This window comes from Dipodomys merriami, unplaced genomic scaffold, assembly GCF_024711535.1.
Source record: "Dipodomys merriami isolate MVZ:Mamm:240054 unplaced genomic scaffold, mDipMer1.0.p SCAF_1, whole genome shotgun sequence".
NCBI classification, from domain to species: domain Eukaryota; kingdom Metazoa; phylum Chordata; class Mammalia; order Rodentia; family Heteromyidae; genus Dipodomys; species Dipodomys merriami.
This window is the reverse complement of record NW_027202270.1, coordinates 130,926,389-130,946,270: the sequence shown is the minus strand read 5'-3', so window position 1 is coordinate 130,946,270 and position 19,882 is coordinate 130,926,389. Positions and strand designations below refer to the sequence as shown.

Genomic DNA, 19,882 nt, shown 5'->3' with positions numbered 1-19,882 from the left:
TCATTTGGGAAACTTGTATTGGGTCCTATGCTAGTGTCTAAAAGATTTTTTCCCCTTAGGAAATTCCAGAAAATATTAAAATTTCTGATTACTTGATAGTGAGACATTAGAAGACAAAGTGAGAGCACAGTTGACAGATACCAAGTCAAACTGCATTCTATTTTTTCATCTTAATTAATGAGTAAGAAAGGGCTCTACATCTGAAGAGGACATTTCATTTTAATCTCCTTTGAAGCTAAATCCTTTTATAAGGGCTGTTACTCCCCAAGAAAAAGACACCAATTAGTGTTCTAATCAACAAAAGAGAAGTAACAAAGGAGGATGGAAATTCTAAGTTTAAAAGAGATCCCTTTCCCCAAACCAATACCTCACCTCTCCCTGTTTGTTTTTCTCATTGCTGTTTTTACCCTGGGCAAATAACTCCACATTCTGGGTTTGATTTGTTTTATCTATCAAATGAGTATATTTTCCTCCAAACTCAATAGTAAGGCTAGAAGAGTGATCAAGGGTCCTCCCATTCAAAAATACAATTTAGGCATTTCTAGCTCCAAACTGGCAAGCAGGAATCTATCTTCTCAGGGGAAAGTCTAGGAAAGTACAACAAAGGAGGCCGAAGCCAGTTCTCACCGAGAGGATCTTATCACCCTCCTGGAGCCGCCCATCCTGGGCTGCAGCCCCATTCTCTTTGATTCGGCTGACGTAGATGCCACTGTCATTGGAGACATACTGCTGATCTGTCCCACCGACGATGTTGAAGCCCAGCCCTGAGAAAATCATGGAAAAGTGAAGGAGATGGGGTGAAGAAGAAAGAAAAGCATTAGAGAAGAAGAGAAGGAAGAAAGAGAAAAAGCCCATTTGGGGAATGGGGGAAGAGGCTGGCAAGCTGGACTGTGAGGTAGCTAGTGAACACTTATGAGCAAGGTCAATAAGTAATAACACCAATAAAGGCCATTCCCACTTAAATCAGGTGGTAACAATATAAAAACAGTGATGAAGATGACATGTTGAGCATATAAAGATCTATACACAACTTAAAGAATAGTGGTGATTCTTGTAAGATGAAAGAACTTCTCATCACATTTTATTTTAACACTGTTGATGGCATTCAGGGAACTCAATTATGGCTATTTCTGGTACTAATGTAATAAGGTCAGCTTTGCTCAGGAGAAGCTGTGTAGTTATTTATTTTTATTGTGTATGTAGTTATTTATTTTAAATATGTATGTATGCACACAACAGGCGTGCATGCCTGCACATGTGCAAGTCTTGGGGCTTGAAGTCAGGGCCTAGGATTTTTTGCTCAAGGCTAGTACTCTACCACTTGTGCCACAGCTCCACTTCAGGCTTTTTTGGTGCCTAATTAGAAGTAAGGGTCTCACAGACTTTCCTGCCGAGACTAGCTTTGAACCATGATCCTCACTCAAATCTCACCCTCTTGAGTAGTTAGAATTACAGACATAAGCCACTGTACCCAGCTGTAGCTGTGCTTTTAACCAACGAGCAAATGCACTATTTCTAATTCAATGGGGAAGGTTTCCTAGCCCAAATACCTTCACCTCCATACTTTTCTTCTTCAAAGATTCTGGAGAGTTTGTGTATAGTAGAGTTGCAGATAAATTGGAAAAAGTGGCCTTGGGCACTAGTGTTGGCAAGAAACCCCCTGCTTCAGGGTAGCACTAGATTACCCATTTTATTCTTCTTCTTCAACTTCAAGTACAAACAACCACATCTAATGGCCAAGTTTTACTCACTCTAGAAGAAAGTAACTACTCACTAGCAACTTGCCATCCCCTTCCCCTTCCACCCCAGTCCCTGGTATCCACCATCCTGTACTTTGTTTCTGAGTCTCACTATTTTAGATGTGTGTAAATTTTGAGTTGTGGAAAAAAGTTCTAGAGATCTGCTGTACCACACTATGCCCAGAGATAAAACACTATATTGTACACTTCAAAATCTGTTAATAGAAAAGATCCACGTGTTCTTATCACAATAAAATGCAATAAAACAACTACAGAAAGCCAAAAGCTAGCTAGCTAACTTTACCGAAGTGTTATTTCCGTGATTCAACTACCAAGTTGTAAAAAGAAAAGGATCTCACTTAACAGAAACTGCTGTCATGAAGGTTTGTTTGGTTACCTATACAAGGAGGAGGAGGAGGAGGAGGAAGAAGAAGAAGAAAGAAGAAGAAAAAGAAGAAAGGAAGAAAGGAAAGAAAGGAAGAAAGAAAAAGAAAGAAAGAAAGAAAGAAAGAAAGAAAGAAAGAAAGAAAGAAAGAAAGAAAGAAGAAAGAAAAGAAAGAAAGAAAGAAAGGAAGGAAGGAAGGAAGGAAGGAAGAAAGAAAGAAAGAAAGAAAGAGAAAAGGAGGAGGAGGAGGAGGAGGAGGAAGAGGAGGAGGAGGAGGAGGAGGAGGAGGAAGAGGAGGAGGAGGAGGAGGAGGAGGAAGAGGAGGAGGAGGAGGAGGAAGAGGAGGAGGAGGAGGAGGAGGAGGAGGAGGAGGAGGAGGGAATTTTGTGCAGTATTGTTTTGTTAGCTACTGCTATAATTCAGGACCACACTGAAAAGGAAGACAATTAGGGACCAACGGAAAGATGAAAATTTATCAGTATAATTGGATGGAATCCCAGTCACTATTATGACCAGTCTACTACTGGTCTCAACACAAAATTAAATTAATTCCCAAAGAGACATATGTGGACTTTCTTTTTTTTTCTTTTTTTTTTTTTTGTCAGTCATGGGGCTTGAACTCTGGGTCTGGGCATTATCCCTCAGCTCTTCAGCTCAAGGTGAGCGCTCTACCACTTGAGCCACAGCACCACTTCCAGTTTTCTGAGTGGTTTATTGGAGATAAGAGTCACGAGGACTTTCCTGCCTGGGCTGGCTTTGAACCACAATCCTCAGATCTCAACCCTGAGTAGCTAGGATTACAGGCGTGAGCCAGGGCACCCGGCCATATGTGGACTTTCTAAAAAGTACTTCCCATTGTTTGGATGAAGTTTACACCTAAAGCTCAGACTACTGAACACAGCACTAGAAAATCAATCTGTCATGAAATGAAAACCATAAAGAATCAGCAGAAAAACTACCATTTAATTAGCTTACCTTGTATGTGTAGTCTCTGCAGTCAGAGAAAGTCTGTATGTTCCTAGACCATTTTCTTAGAATAACCTTTATTTGTATCAGAATACTAAAGATACTGGGGAAGGGCTAGGAATTTGAGACAAGGTAAAATGACAAAGGGATCCAGATTAGGGAATATTTTATAATGACTTAAAAACTGGCAGTTTTTTTTATTGTGAAAATACTGTACAGAGAGGTTACAATTACATGGGCAAGATAATGAGTACATTTCTTATCAAGCATTGTTGTCTCCTCCTTTGTTTCCCCTTCCCATCCCTTCCCATCTCCCACCCCCATCCCCCCCCACTCCCCCCCTCGGCAAAGTTGTAAAGTTCGTATTACGACATAATGACTTGTACATCTCATTGTTGCAATGGGTCCACCTGTATCCCTATTTAAACAATTTGTTTTTCCCTTCCCCTCCACAAATTATACCAACATCAAATACAGTGAAAGCAGGAGTTATACCGTGGGGGAGGTGTGGCAGTTTTTTGAGGAACCCTCTCCTAATACTGGAACAAAGATTTAAAGTAAATTTTTCTAACATCCTTACTATGTTTGGGTTGAAGTCTCTCATGGCCACTGCCTCTAGGGATCTTGGGAACAGGCTGCAAGTGTTAAGCAGACAAATACAGATGCGGTACAATAGTTAGCAAGGGGGAAAAGAGAACAAAAAACTTTGCTAAGACTATTTAAAGCTGCAGGGCAGTATCTTTAAAAAGAGAGAGAGAAAGGTGAATAAATCTTACTGAGATTTCTTACAAATAAATTGCAGTTCATTAGTCGCCTCCTAAAATCATTATGTAGGTACAATATAGTCCATTGTTACTTATGTTGTAAATAAACCAAAGCACTTAAAATGAGAACTCCTGGATTACTGAAAGCCCTTCCCCAGCCACATTTACAGAACTGAGCTCATCTATAACTCCACACCTAAATAAGAGTCACCACAAATCCGATGTGGAAGAAATAGTTGTACTGTGAAAGCTCATAGAATTCACAAACATCATAGACCAAGATAATGACAATTTCCCTTGTGAAGGTTAAAATGTGTTTGTGACTTTAACTAAGTATCACTATCTCACAATACTGTGAAATTTGTCAAATTTATGTAATCACTTAATCTCAATAAAAATTATTTAAAAATAAAAAGTCATGACAGCCATGAAAGTCACCAAAATAAATTATTTACCACAACACTGAGTAGCAATATTATGATACCTCTCCTCCCCGTCCCCGAATCCCCCTCCCCCCTCGCCATTTCTTTTTCTCTGAGGGAGATAGTACTGGGGTTTGATCTCAGGTTCTTGCTTGTTCAGCTGGCATTCTAACACATGAGCTATGCCTCCAGCACAATTTTTTGCTGGTTATTTGGGAGATGAAGTTTCTTGGACTTTTCTTTTTTTTCTTTTTTTTTTTTTTTGTCGGTCGTGGGGCTTGAACTCTGGGCCTGGGCGCTGTCCCTCAGCTCTTCAGCTCAAGGCGAGCGCTCTACCACTTGAGCTACAGTGCCACTTCCGGTTTTCTGGTGGTTATTGGAGATAGGAGTCTCACAGTCTTTCCTGCCCGGGCTGGCTTTGAACTGTGATCCTCAGATCTCAGCCTCCTGAGTAGCTAGGATTACAGGCGTGAGCCACCAGCGCCCGGCTCTTGGACTTTTCTGCCCAGGCAATCCTGAAGTTGGAAATATAGCTCAGTTGTGAAATAAAATAAAATAAATAGAACAGAAGGGAATAAAATATAAAATACAATAAAACCCAGGCCCTACACATACCAATATAATCTCCATTTCATTTGTTCAATAAAAATTGATTCTTTACTATGTGTCAGGAAATATGTTCTGAGAAGACAAAGCTAAATTGGATCATTTTAACCACAGCAGAAGTTTATTCTTTCCGTGTCCTCTTTAGATATTGCAGAAGATAATCAAAGTTGGAAGAACTGTTTCCAAGTTCAAATACATCACATACTGGACATGCGCACTGAAACAAGTCAGTTTATCACCGATCCTCAGCTTGCTTTCTGTAAATACAAGGATTACAAATTTTGTCCTTTTGCCTCAAAGGATACTTGTTAGGCACCAATAACATAAAACTTAAAGAAAATTCTCTTTTCTCTCTCTCTCTCCTTTCTCTCCTCCCCCTCCCCCCTTTTCTCTTTCTCTAAGGGGGATAGTACTGGGATTTGAACTCAGGACCTTGCTTGTTCAATGGGCATTCTACCACTTGAGCTATGCCTCCAGCACAATTTTTTGCTGGTTATTTTGTAGATGAAGTTTCTTGGACTTTTCTGCCCAGGAAAGCCTCTGTATCTCAGCCTCCTCAGTAGCTAGGATCACAAGAATAAACAACAAGCACCTGAAAATACACAGTAATTACTATATTGAAGGTAAGACACTCAGAGTAGCTGTCAACAAACTAGTGACTGCTCTATCCCCAAACTAGAGACTGATGGAGAAAGGATGAATAAATATACATTATAAAAGTGAAAATACTAAAAAGTTCACCAATCTATAAGTAGGAAAAGACTATATTATAAATAGAAAAATTACTGAAATTAAGTCTGTAACTTATGACTTAACAATCCCCTTCAGGAGTAGTTTCTGGTTAAGGTGATGATTAAAATCTTCAACAAGCATCCAGCACAAGTAGCAACCAAGAAGAACAGATGCCAGCTGGAAGCAATCAGAGGCAGAAAGGCTATCCAGAATTAATTATCAGCTGTGAAAAAAAACATGTATTGTCTCCATGAGCCAGGCACCAGTTACTGACATCTGTAATCCTAGTTACTCAGGAGGCTGAGATCTGAGGACTGAGATTAGAAGCCAGCCTGGGCAGAAAAGTCCCTGTGAGACTCAGTTCCAATTAGCCATTCAAAAACAGAAGTAGAGCTATGGATCAAAGTGGCAGAGCACCAGTGAACAAAAGACTCAGGAACAGCACCTAGGCCTTAAGCTCAATCCCCACAAATGACAAAAATAAATAAAAATTAATTATCAGCTGTGGTGTCCTAGGAAAAAATGTTTCCTAATCAAGTACCTTAGGTTTTCTGATAGTCAACTATATACACATGCTACCCTAGTGTCACCTTTCGATTCTAAAAGCATTCAGTGTGAACACATGTGCTCATCCCATTTTACAATTCTCCTGCCTCTGCATGGGATTTTCTAATGAATTGATGTACCAAAAAATAAAAACTTGTCAGGCAACTGGTGGTTCACATCTTAGCTACTCAGGAGTCTGAGATCTGAGGACTGCGGTTCAGAGCCAGTCCTGGCAGGAAAGATGGTGAAACTCATATCTTCAATGAAACACCAGGAAGCCACAAGTAGAGCTGTGGCTCAAGAGGCAGAATGCCAGCCTTGAGCAAAAATAAAAGTTCAGGGACAACACCTGAGTTCAAGCTCCAGGCCTAGCGCACCCCCTAAAAAACAAAACAAAAACTCTGGTATTGTAATTGTTTGGAGATGACAGGTCCACCTCAAAGGCTCATGTGTTAAAATACATGGTGGAGGTGACTGGCTCATGGAGGTTCTAACATAATCAATGAGATTAACCCACTAATGGATTCATAACTGAGTGGACTAGTGGGAGGTGATGGAAACTGTAAAGGACAGGGGCTAATTGGAGCATGGAAGTCACTGGAAGCATGCCTTTAAAGAATCTCTATTGTCTCTAGTCCCTTCCTGTCTTTTTGCTTCCTGGCTGCCAAGAGTAGAGCAGCCCTGCTCTACCATACCCGTCTGCCATGGTATGCACCACACACAGGCCCAGAAACAGCAAAACCACCTGACCATGGAGTCCAAATATATTTCCTCCTTTAAATTTCCTCTCAAGTATTTCTCACAGCAACAAAGTCTGACTAATTCAGTTATAATATTCTCCTTATGGAGAATCTTATCTACTTTTATGCAAATAGGATAAAATATTGTTTTAGAAAATTCTAAACATGTTTTTAAGAAAAAATGTTAATATGGGCTGGGAATGTGGCTTTGTCATAGACTGCTTGCCTAGCATGCATAAAGCCCTGGGTTTGATTCCTCAGTACCACATACACAGAAAAAGCCAGAGGTAGCGCAGTGGCTCAAGTGGTAGAGTGCTAGCCTTGAGCAAAAGGTAAAGGACAGCGCCTAAGCCAAGTTCAACCCTCAGGATTGGCAAAAAAAAAAAAAAAGAAAAAAAAAGAATGTGAATATGATTGGGTGTTGGGGAAACATAAGTGGGAAAAAGCTGATGAAGATGATGATGAAGTTCAAGTTCGAAAACTCCATCATCTCTTTTTTAGTTAATTTTGGACATCTCTATTTTGTATTCCATGGAAACAATGTAACAATTGCTAACTCCTTGTTTTCACTCTAATATCCTTCTCTCTCACACACATAGCTATGTCATATCTCCAGGATGCTGGATGTCTGGAAATATATTTCACTAAAATTACTTATCACTGAACCGTACTGTAATATCAATTCCTGGAAGACAAAATAATTGGCTTGGCCAGGATCCAGTGGCTCACATCTACAATTCTAGCTACTCAGGAGGCCGAAATCTGAGGTTTCTATTTCAAAGCCAGCTCAGCAAAAGAAGCTCAGGGACGGCACCCAGGTCCTATGATCAAGCCCCAGGACTTGCAAAACAGTAATAATAATAATAATAATAATAATAATAATAATAATAATAACTACAATAACAAAAGCAATAGTAAATAATAATGTTGCCATTTCTTTCCTTATATACTACGCCAACAGACAACCTAGCATATATAGAGTTCAACTGTTGTCAACTGTTCTTCATAGCACTAGAAATAATGCATAAGATAGTGATTTTTAGAATTCTAGTTCTGTGGAAAGTTAACAAGGTTAAAAATGTCCCTGGTGAGCCTCTAACAGGCTTTTTTCATAATCTGACTAGGCACAAAAGAAACATAGGGGAAAACAAGGGAGGCCAATAATCCCAGAATTCTTGTAACACATTACTCTTCCTTTTCCTGGATTCTATTCTAACTAAAATCTATTCCCAATACAGTAACAATAATGACAATCACTACCAGACACCAGTGTAATCCTAACTACTCAGGAGGCTGAGATCTAAGGATTATGGATGGAAGTAAGTCCAGGCAAGAAAGTCCATTAGATTCTTATCTCCAGTTAACCAGCAAAAAGCCAGAAGTAGTACTGTAGCACAAATGGCAGAGTGCTAGCCTTAGCCTTGAGCAAAAAGAAACTTAGGGATAGCACCCAGGCTCTGAGTTCAAGCCCCAGGACCAACACAATATTGTGCACAGTATTGTGCACCCAGGCTCTTAGTTCAACCCCAGGACCAATACAATACTACTACTACTACTACTACTACTACTACTACTGCTGCTGCTGCTGCTGCTGCTGCTGCTGCTGCTGCTGCTGCTGCTGCTACTGAGAATAATGATGATGATGATGATGACAGTCACCATTTGAACACTATACACGAACTAAATGAGTTTGTCTTGGTAAAAGGCTTCAAGCTGTGCGGTAAAGAATTAATAATGTCGGTCGAGCACTAGCCTTGAGCTGAAGAGCTGAGGGACAGCGCCCAGGCCGAGTTTGGGCCCCACAACAGACCAAAAAAAAAAAAAAGAATTAATAATGTCATGCCCAGGCCCAGAGTTCAAAAAAAAAATCAATAATGTCAAATTATTTAATACACACAACTTTATAGAGTAGGTTCTAATATTTCCTTTTTAGAAAACTATACTGAAGTGAAATGACTTGCTCAAAGCCACATTAGCTATTATGTGACAGAGTTACGATTTACAGTTAGGTTTCCTGGATCTTAAAAACCATTCTATGTTGCTTACTGTAATATATAATGAAATCCAATTCTCTGTGCCTAGCAGCACAGAGCTTGTCTGCATAGTAGTTACTCAATAAATATATGGGATTTTTAAAAAATGAAAGATTAAAGTGAACAACTCAGGAGGTTAAATTTAGACTTTTTTTTTCACTCAAAATGATCATATCCTCTGGAGAACTTCTCAGTTGTTAGTTAAAATACCTTGTTTAGCCAGCACTGGTGGCTCATTCCTGTAATACTTTGGGTTTAGGAGGCTGAAATCTGAGGATCACTGATCACCATTCAAAGCCAGCTGAGGCAGTACATTTCATGAGACTCTTATTTCCAATTAACTACCAAAAAAGCTGGAAGTGGAGCAGTGGGTCAATGGTAGAGCACTAGCCTGAGAGCACAAACGCTCAAGTACTGCACCCAGGCCCTGAGTTCAAGTTCCCAACACCAGCACCAAAAAGAAAGAAAAGAAAACGAAAGAAAGAAAGAAAGAAAGAAAGAAAGAAAGAAAGAAAGAAAGAAAGAAAGAAAGAAAGAAAGAAAGAAAGAAAGAAAGAAAGAAAGAAGAAAGAGAAAAAAAAGAAAGAAAGGAAGGAAGGAAGGAAGGGAGAAAGAAAGGGAGAGAGAAGAGAAGGAAAGAAAAAAAGGGAGAGAGGGAGAGAGAGAGAGAGAAAGAAAGAGGGTGAGAGAGAGAGAGAGAGAGAGAGAGAGAGAGAGAGAGAGAGAGAGAGAGAAAGATCTTGTTACCTATCCTGAAAGGCAGTAACAAATACAAGTTGATAAACAAGAAAAAGAGAAAATAAATCTCAATGGAACTTCTGGAAAGATGATGTAACAACAATAACAAAACAAAGTGTCAGGCCCAAGGTTCTCTCTTTATCTCCATCTCTGTAAACTTTTGGATAGGAATAAAGAAGCATATGGCCTTTCAAAATACAAGCAAACACACTGGGTGGTATACAAATGAACGTACTGAAGTATAATAGACCCTGTAGAGAGCTCAAATAGTATAATTATTTAGAAAGACTAAGTCAGAACCCAACAAAATAAGTACCAGAAAACGGGTACTTGCAATAGGGAGGAGGACCAAGAGAGAGGGGCAGATGAATAAAAGGTGGAAGAGGAGAAAATGCAGTCAAGAATTCATTGTATATACCACAACATTTTTTTTAAATGAGGGAAGAGGTGGGTCGATGCAGGGGTGAATATGTTGAAGGGATGACACAGATCAAGATGCCTTGTATACATAAACTACTTTATTAAATGGCAAAAAAAAAAAAAAAATCAATGCATATCCTAAAAGGGACAGGATGGGGTTGCAGGGCTTGGGTAAAAGTGTTGAAAGGGGTGACACTGTACAAATGTTTAAATATAGTAAAAATATTTTTAAAAGATATTTCAAGGCTGGGAATGTGACTTAGTGGTAGTGCTTGCCTAGCATGCATAAAGCCCTAGGTTCAATTCCTCAGTACCATATAAACAGAAAAGCTGTGGCTCAAGTTTTAGAGTGCTAGCCATGAGCAAAAGAAGCCCAGGGGTCCACACCCTGAGTTCAAGCTCCAGGACTGGCAAAAAAAAAAACATATTTCAAACACTGAAACAGAATCTACTCTACTCTTCTATAAGCTATACTCAATAAGATATTGTTCAGACATTAAATAGATATGATTTGTTTTAAATGTTATATGTTTACATATAATATTTAATGTGTCATATATGCATATACAGTGATATAGATTCTGCCTCCAGTGGCTCCCTTATCATCCACAATGAACTGATTCAATCTTTTCAATTTTGCCTCATCATACAATCAATCTTTTTTATTGTTAACTTTTTCAACTTCCTACTCTAGTGCATCTTGTCCAACAGATGGTAAATATGTAAACATGCCTATATGAAACATGAATATACTACAGTTTTGTGCTAGGGAAAATGATATCTAATTTATTTCCTAAACACTTGCTAAAGGCATTAACAGTTTCTTGGTCTTTTATCTGTGATGGCACTTGGAATCTGAATCTACGAAGGATAGAAGACATTCTATGAAGTTCCACAGTTCTTTGATTATGCTACTTCTTCAAGGTATTTTAGCCCATAGCTATATTAATTACCCTCGGCTATGGTCTGGACAAATGTCCTCCAAAGACCCACATGTTAAAGGGTTGGTTGTCAAGCTGTGGCATTATTGGAAAACTATAGAACCTTTCTGAGAGGTAGACCCTAATTAAGTCACTCGAGGGGCATGACCTTTCAAGGGGCTTGTCCCTCTTCTGTTTCCAGCTCCAGCTACCATGAGATGAACAGTTTTCTTTGCCATGCACTCCTATCAGGAAGTACTCCCCTTACCAGAGCAGGAAGCACTCTCTCAAAGGCCAAAAGCAAGAGATCATGGACTGAACGAACCTTTGAAATCATGGCCAATGCAAGACTTTCCTCCTAAGTTATCTCAGGTATTTTATGACAGTGACTGAAAGCTGATTAACACATCTTCCTATTGCATTGTAAAATTGCTAAAAACAGAAATCATTTCTCTAATCTATGATTAGAAATCTGTAATTTCTAATCACAGTGGAGACAAATAATAAACACCAAAGGAATTTCAAGCAGTTTCACTTAAATTTTAAGTCTTCGGAAACCAACAATTCTATCATCTAAGTAAAGTTGGAGATCCTTCAATAAGTACTTTTTTTAGAGTAATATATAATTCTTGTGGGAAACAAAGAATAATTATACATAACTTGCTGGTCCAGAACTAACCTTTAAAATCATTTTAATATGTAATGTTTTAGTTTCTCATCAATAAATATTTTTGCTTTTACTAAAACATAATAATTGATCACTTTTTTCCCTAAGTCATCTGGCTTAACAAAATGTTTCTAAGTTAGTATACTTCAGCTTGCTTTTCCAGTTGCTCAAAATAATGCCTAGGTGCTTTGCATTAGTTACTCTTAAGAAAATTTCAAACAAACCTTAACCCTTGACACAATCTCTAGAAACCAAATGAGCAAACCAAATACACTCATCTCATGGGGTTTCCCAGCATTCCTTCCTTGTTCATGTTTTTATAACTAGTTTCCTACCTATCATAACACTTTATGCCAAACTCATTGTCTTACTAAAATAAAAACTAATTAAGGCTGGGTGCTGGTGGCTATAATCCTAGCTACCCACAAGCCTGAGATCAGAGGATCTTGGTTCAAATCCAGCCCAGGCAATAAAGTTTGTGAGACTCTTAGCTCCAATTAACCATCAAAAAAGCCAGAAATGGAGATATAGCTCAAGTGGTAGAGCGCTAGCCTTGAGCAAAATAAGCTCAGGGATGGCACTCTGGGACCTGAGTTCAAGCTTCAGATTGGTGGGGGGTGGGGTGCAGGGGGAGGGGACCTAAAAAAAAACTATATAAAACAGGTTTCCTTATTTGGAAAATAATACTGATTTACTGATTTCATCTACTACCTGTAAAGAGGAGTTAAGACAACATTATTAGCTTGACAATGCTGTAAGAAGCAATCTATAAAGTGTGTATGAAATTGATAATAAAAACAAGAGAACATGTAACCTGAGTAAAGAAAGCTTCTTAGAGGAAGTTACTTCCAAATCAAGTCTTAACAGATAGAATGTATCAAGATGCAACTTTAGCAAAAGGTTGCTTTAATTCAATCTATTCCCATAGCAACTTTTTCTTTCTTGAATCTCCAAAATGAAACTTTTCTTTCAGTCAGACTGATTTATTCATTGTCCTAGGAATGTTTGCTTTCTTTCTTTTCTTTTTTTCTTGCAGTAAAGGGGATTATACATAGGATCTAGTGCATGCTAGGCAAGTACTCCTGTAGACACACTTCCAGGTCTTTGCACTGTATTTTGTTTTTGAAACAGGGTCTTGCTAATCATGTCTGTGCTGGCCTCTAACCCTAATCTTCCTGCCTTTGCTCCCTGAGTAGCTGGGATTTCATGTGTAAACCACAAGACCCAGTGTTTTCTTCTATTACTTGACTTTCTAAGACTTCTATTACTTGACCTTCTAAGACTTGACCCTGGACAAAAGCCTAAAACCTGTCAATTCTCTAAGTCTAACCTTTTTCAAATTGACCACAAGATGGTCCTTAGCTCTATTCTTTCAACTATTCTGTATGACTGAAAGCATATTCTATATGTTCTTTTCCACCTTTCCTACTTCCTTAGCCCTTTGACTACATTGGTGTTCCGCATAGCCCATAACCATCTGCACCTATACACCAAGATTTAACCTTTCTTATCACATCTTTATTATACTGTAAATTCCATTAAGTGCTGGATTTCATATATACAGAGAAAACTGGGCAAAGATAGAGCACCTTAGTCTCAGATCTACTTAACAGAGAAAGGGAAAAACCAACCAATTGGAAAACTGTTAGCAACAGTCTCAGAATTAAACCCAAAGCACATGACTCTAAAGACTTAAGTACTTGGATTCAATAAGCTTTCTGATTTTGTGGTTCTCACCTTCATATGCCCTCAGCTCTATAAACAGCATCTAAAAACTTTCCATTGTGGCTCATGTTAGTCATTTAAGATGCCTCAAATCCCTCCAGGAATAAGGCATGATATAACAAAATAGTCAGGGGAAAGGTTAGCAGTCAATTCCTTGGGCATGCATACTGTAGTAGGAAGAAGTAGAATCAACAGACCTGATATAAAATCCTTTGAAACTTAATGATTTGGGGCAAGCCCTTAACATTTCTCAGATACTTTCTCCATCTAACAGTGTGGAATAAAGAACCTCTCAAGGTTGCTGTGAAGATTAAACAAGTGTGCATGCTCATGTGTATATACATGTATGTATATATGGACGCATATGTGGATAAATACACATATATGTATATACAGAGGCATGCAATGTATTAATATACATTTATAAAAACATAAGTATATAAAATAAATTGCATATACTATACATGACATATGTATATATAATGATATAAATATATACTCATTCATTGGTTCAGCCTAGACAAAATACAAAGTATAAATACACAATACACAGCTGGGCACTGGTGGCCAGCAAAAAAAAACCCCAAACACCAAAATTATATAAAGAAAAACTGAAAGAGAAGTTTAGACTATAATCAAGTAACTCCATAGAAAGAAAAAACAGTGGTTCTCAAAGGGTAAAAGGTAAATGCTCAATCCTTGAAGACATTTGGAGTTGTGACTGCTGCTTTAGACAGTTTTTCAGATCCCCAGTTAGTCCAAAATGGCAGGAATCATTTAAAGTAACACATGTATATAAGTCAAAGAATAAGAAACTGCTGAAGTAGAAGAGATCTCTGAAGTGATCCAAAGCAGGCCTCACATTACACAATTGAGAAACAGGCACAGGAGATGCCACGCTATATGCCACGCTTCTTTTTGCCTCCTTAGACACTTACTTCACTGACATAATTTTCCTGTGATTTTGTTTTTCCCTTTCAGCAAGCATTATCAGACAAACTAGGTTCCTATGAATTACAAACAGGGTCTAAATCCTTTAAATATCCAAGACTCTTGTTCCTGAAAAAATATTAGCATGCACACATTCTTGCAGTTACATGATTAAACCAGCATTTCTCTGAATAGGAAGTTAAAGAAGAGAAATGCTTACTTAGAATTAGAGGCTTTTCACATTTCTCCTGTAGAAAGAAATCTTATGGGACTCTAAGATTATGTATGTAAGCTGGAAGGGTAGCACATGTGGAAACCAGCTCTGGGAATAATAAGCAGCAATCTGAAACCTTTTCTTGTTAGCTGAACCAAGCAAACTTCAAATGACTAGTTTTATACAAATTCAATCCTAAACTTGTGACTCTAATCTCTTAGAAAATTCACTGATGGACAGACATGACTAAGACATGAAAATGCTTAGGAAAATTCAAGAAGCTATTCAGTAAATAAATCCATTTGTTTTGTATACATATACCTACAATACAGAAATTAAACCACATGGGGTAAATTATATTAGCTAGATATAAGTACTTTCACTTAGTCTGCTGAAGCTTGCTCTATATAACTCCATCATACACACTGGGAACTTTCTTTAGGTCTGCAAGGTTAAGAGGCTCAGAAATTTTAGTAAAGGATGAACTGAACATGAGAAAATGATTATTCAATGCCAAAAAAGTGAAGCAATGTTAGGTTAAATCTAAAAGTATTTAGTACCTAATGAGAAAGCTAGTATTAGGGTTCTGCTCTGTCATAGTCAGAAGAACCTGGAATGCCAAAGGATCCATGAATGATTCAGACTATGTCAAAGAATGTTAATTTCTTAAGTGTGTAGCAAAAAGCAATCCTCCAGGAACATTACCGGAGGCAATGTGATAATAGTATATTTAGGTTAAACAAAAAAAAGGCTAGCCAGGTTCCAGTGGCACACCTGTAATCCTAGCTACTTCAAGAAGCTGAGCTCTGGGCTGGGAAGGTGGCTCAGTGGTAGAGCGCTTGCCTTGCATGCATGAGGCCCTGGGTTCGATTCCTCAGCACCACATAAGCAGAAAAAAAAAAGCCAGAAGTGGCGCTGTGGCTTAAGTGGTAGAGCACTAGCCTTGAGCTGAAGAGCTGAGGGACAGTGCCCAGGCCCAGAGTTCAGGCCCCACGACCGGACACCCCCCCCCAAAAAAAAAAAGAAGCTGAGCTCTGAGGATCATGGTTCAAAGGCAGCCCCAGAAAGGAAAGTCAGTGACTCTTATCTCCAATTAACCAGTAAAAAGCCGGAAATTGAGCTGTGGCCCAACTGACAGAATGCTACCCTTGAGCAAAGAAAAAACTTCTGGACTATGCCCAAGCATTGAGCTTTAAGCTCCAGGACCTGTGGAATTTTCAATAGGAAGGAACAACTCTGTGTGTACAACTCTGAAAGCCATAATTTATAAAGAATAATCAGTTGCACAACGTAATTCAAGCCCATAAAGCCAGCTACTTGGAAGGACTACATTTTGAGGGCAGCCCCAGCAAAAAAAAAAAAAAAAAAAAAAAGTGGGACTACATAGAAGTAAATAAACTGCTGTAATCCCAGCTATCAGGAGGTATAGGAAGGGATATCTCAGTCTAAGCCTGACAGTCAAAAATTCAAGACCCTATCCAAAAAAAGGGATATAATTCAAGTAGAATACTTGCCTAGCAAGCACAGCCCAGAATGTAAAACGTAGTACAGGAAGGAAGGAAGGAAAGAAGGCAGGAAGGAAGGCAGGAAGGAAGGCAGGCAGGAAGGCAGGAAGGCAGGAAGGCAGGAAGGAAGGAAGGAAGGAAGGCAGGCAGGCAGGCAGGCAGGAAGGCAGGCAGGAAGGCAGGAAGGAAGGAAGGAAGGAAGGCAAGAAGGAAGGAAGGAAGGAAGGAAGGAAGGAAGGAAGGAAGGAAGGAAGGAAGGAAGGAAGGAAGGAAGGAAGGAAGGAAGGAAGGAAGGAGGGGGGCGTGTCAGGCGGGCAGTTGGGCAGGCAGGCAGAATCTCTCAGTGGTGATTATGCTACTGCAAAATTCGAGATGAGAAAAGCTGATGGATATTCTAGGTGGTGTCAAAGGGAACAGAAAGGGCTGACAGGATTTCAGAGACAATGAACTCACAGTAATTGATAAATTAGGACTCTCTGAATATAGTATTTAGCAGGACCTACAGTGTCATTATAGCCATGCATCCATTAATAACAATAGTAGGAAAATGGAACTAGGTATCTTGAGAGGATGGATGAGGTTGGGATAGACAGGGGAGGGGAAGAGTAATCTGTATTGTACTCATAAACTGATAGACTGAACTGAAATCTTTTATACAAGATATTTGAAAATAAGTTTTGAAAACAAAAAACAACAGAGAACATACACTGCTTACCATACATTCTAATTGTTTTTTTTTTCTTTCTTGCAGGTCTCGGTGCTTGAACTCATGGCCTGGGAGCTATCCCTTAGCCTCTTTGTGCTCAAAGATAGCTCCTTACCACTTTGAGCCACAGTGCCACTTTCTGCTTTTTCTGAGTAGTTTATTGGAGATGAGAATCTCACGGACTTTCCTGCGATCCTCAGATCTCCGCCTCATGAGTAGCTAGGAAGGCAGGAGCCAGCAGCGCCCAGCCATTTTTGAATATTGGGCAGACATGAATTCATTTAATTCTTACAACACTATGAAATATATTCCATAGCCATCCCAGTTTTACAGATGAGAAACTAAGACTTGCATCCGTTATTAGCCAGTAGATATTTTTTTTAAGTTAGTAAGAAGTTAGATGTGGCCTTAGGTAGTGTAACCGCCCCCCCCCCCCCCCCCCCCGCTCCCAACTAAAAACTCTTCATGGATAAACTAACCGGCTGTAAAGTAAAACAAAAAAACCCAAGGAAGGCACGTAGGGCAATGTTAAGAGCCCTTGTCAGGCGAAGAGGTTCATCCTGGAAGCCTTGCAGCAAAGGTGAGGATCTGGCTGTGTCAAAATCACATGAGGTGTTTAGAAAAATAATAAAATCCTTATTGAATCTGAATCCCTCCCGGTGGAACTTAGGAATTAGCATTTAACTTTCTATAACAACAACAACAACAAAACCCCACACTGAGTAATTCTGGGGTGGTATCAGGTTTGGAAACTTGTAGAACATAGAAAGTCTGATCTCTACTACACACTGTTGAATTTCACACAAGTGAAAAGAGGCGGGGGGGGGGGGGGGCTTGCAGCAGACCGCTGGCTCGGGGTGGGCACTGGGCGTCCACGGTGTTAGCTGCAGCTCCCACGAATCGATCCCTCTCAGAAGAGGGCTACCGCAGCCAACAGGAGGACGGGAGGACGCTGGCTGCTAAAAACAACCAACCAACAAACCGCCAGCCCAGGCCTTTCGGAAACCTCTCCTACTCTGAAGACGCGTGTGGGTAGCGCTACCGGACTGTGAACGCGTCTCCGTCATATCCACCTGTCTAGCACACCGCGGACGCCCCAACGCGGTCCCTACGTGGCGGAGAGCGATCGTGGAGAGCGCCGGGCCGAGGCCGGGCCGGGGCCTTGCCCGCTCCCAAGCCGGGTCGGCGCAAACGTCCGCTCCGCAATTCCCCGATCGGGCTCCGCGCTCTTCCTTGATTCCCTCACCTACCTAAGGGTCCTCTAGTAAGACTGATTTCTTCCTCCGTGACCAAATAATCCACTCTCCCGTTCATGGTTTACTGCTCGCCGGGATTCGCCTGAGGCTCGGCGGACTCGCCGCAGGGGTGAAGGTGAATCAAGCTCGGCACCGCGTCCCGAGCTCGGCCCTTTCGGTTTCCACTGCCAGCGGACCGGAAAAGGAAGCGGCGGCCGCGCTAGGGATGCTGGGAGTGGTAGTTTAACCTGGGGCGGCTGGCATCCCTTATTTTCATCCTTCTAGAGCAAGGCAGGAACCTTTCCAGTTTGCCACCAAAAATCAGATAGGAAGGGAAGAGAGTCTGAAGGAGGGTAGTGCAGTTCCATCTTTGACACTTCACCCTTGTGGCCATCTGCATTATCTGCATTCACAAAAAAGAAAAACAAAGCTTATGTGTCTTTGACAAGGATGTTCTTACACCTTGGAAAAATGTAGTAAGTATACCTCCCCTGATGATAGGAGGTAGGGGACACTGTCTTCTTTGATATTTGTATTTTAGACAATTGTGTTTCAGCTTCCTTAGCCAAATATTAGTTGACTGAAACCCTATGGTTTTATTCCAGATCTTCTATATTGTTCCATTGATCTTTGGGATAGTTTTTGTACCACTACTAAAGTGTTTTTGTTACTAACACTCTATATTTTGAAGGCTGCTATTGTGATACCTCCAGCGATATTCTTTTTATTTACAACTGCTTTTCCTATCCAAGGTCATTAGTGCCCCCATATAGATTTTGGATTGACTTAGTTAATCCCATGAGAAACATTATTGGAATTTTTGAAGGGTATTGATTCTATAAATTGCTTTTGACAGTATGGACATTCTCCTGATATTTATTCTGCCAGGGCATGAGCATGGAATGTCTTTTCATCTTTTGATGTCTTCTTTAGTTTCTTTCTTTAAGCTCTTAATCAGCTATAACAATGCTGTATACATTCACAAAGAATCTGTCAACTTCCTATAGTAAAATGTACTTACACCTTTTGGTCATGGGCAAGAGGAAACCAACTTCTAAATTATAGACAAAATGTAAGGTAGATAGCAACCACCCAATGCCTTACTTTTGCATCCATTCTCTTTGATTTGTTGGCTACCCGCCCCCCGGCTACAAACACCCCTAAGAAGCCTTATTTTGAGAAAGAGATTTGATAGGAAATGTTTGTTAAAGAGAAAAGGTCTCAATAGGGGAGAATGAAGAAAGATGACCTTGACCAAAAACACTGTACTCATAACCTGATTTATAGAATAGTAAGCCTTTGTACAACTACTTAATAATAACAAAACAGCAACAATAATAATGAAAATGAAAAGAAGGCATTTCATACTTTGGTTCTGGCAATGAATTTGTTCTTACAATTGCTAAGGCCATTATCTGTCACTTAAGTCAGGCCCAGCCCTTTTCCTTTTAGTTGTTAAGGTAGGTCACGTATTATTATCTCAAGCCAATTTAGGCTTTGATCCTTCTAGCAACTTATTTCCCATGATGAGATTAAAGTGATAAACCATAACACTCAGCAATCCTTACCATTAAGACCTCTCTCTGCCCCACACCCATAAATGAACTATTTCAAAGTGATACTGCTTGTTTCCTTTCATTTAAATCATATGAATTCAAACATCCAAAACATTAAGAAGTGCTGTATTATGGGCCATTGTTCATTATATGATGGTTTAATAGAGATATGAAGTCAGTGATATTATGGAGGGAATATTCCAAATTTAAAATAGCCAAAAAAAAATACCAGAAATACAGCAGCAGCCAGCACAGACCAGATGCAAAACTTACTTTCCTTAGGTCCTGTCATCAATTTTGATTATGGCCAGAGAGGTTTAATAATTTCCAAAT

The 19,882-nt window shown here is 39.7% G+C and overlaps 1 protein-coding gene across 1 annotated transcript in view; it reads right to left on the bottom strand.

Moving 5' to 3' along the window:
- Synj2bp (synaptojanin 2 binding protein) overlaps positions 1-18,180 on the bottom strand; it is a 35,609-nt gene extending 17,429 nt beyond the window's left edge. Inside the window, exons 1-2 of the mRNA XM_070031140.1 lie at positions 18,009-18,180; positions 628-764 (exon numbers count right to left, since the gene is read on the bottom strand). Coding sequence (XP_069887241.1) covers positions 628-764; positions 18,009-18,072 — 201 coding nt within the window. The 5' untranslated portion in view covers positions 18,073-18,180. The remainder of the gene's footprint in view (positions 1-627; positions 765-18,008) is intronic.
- Between the last annotated feature and the right edge of the window lie 1,702 nt (positions 18,181-19,882).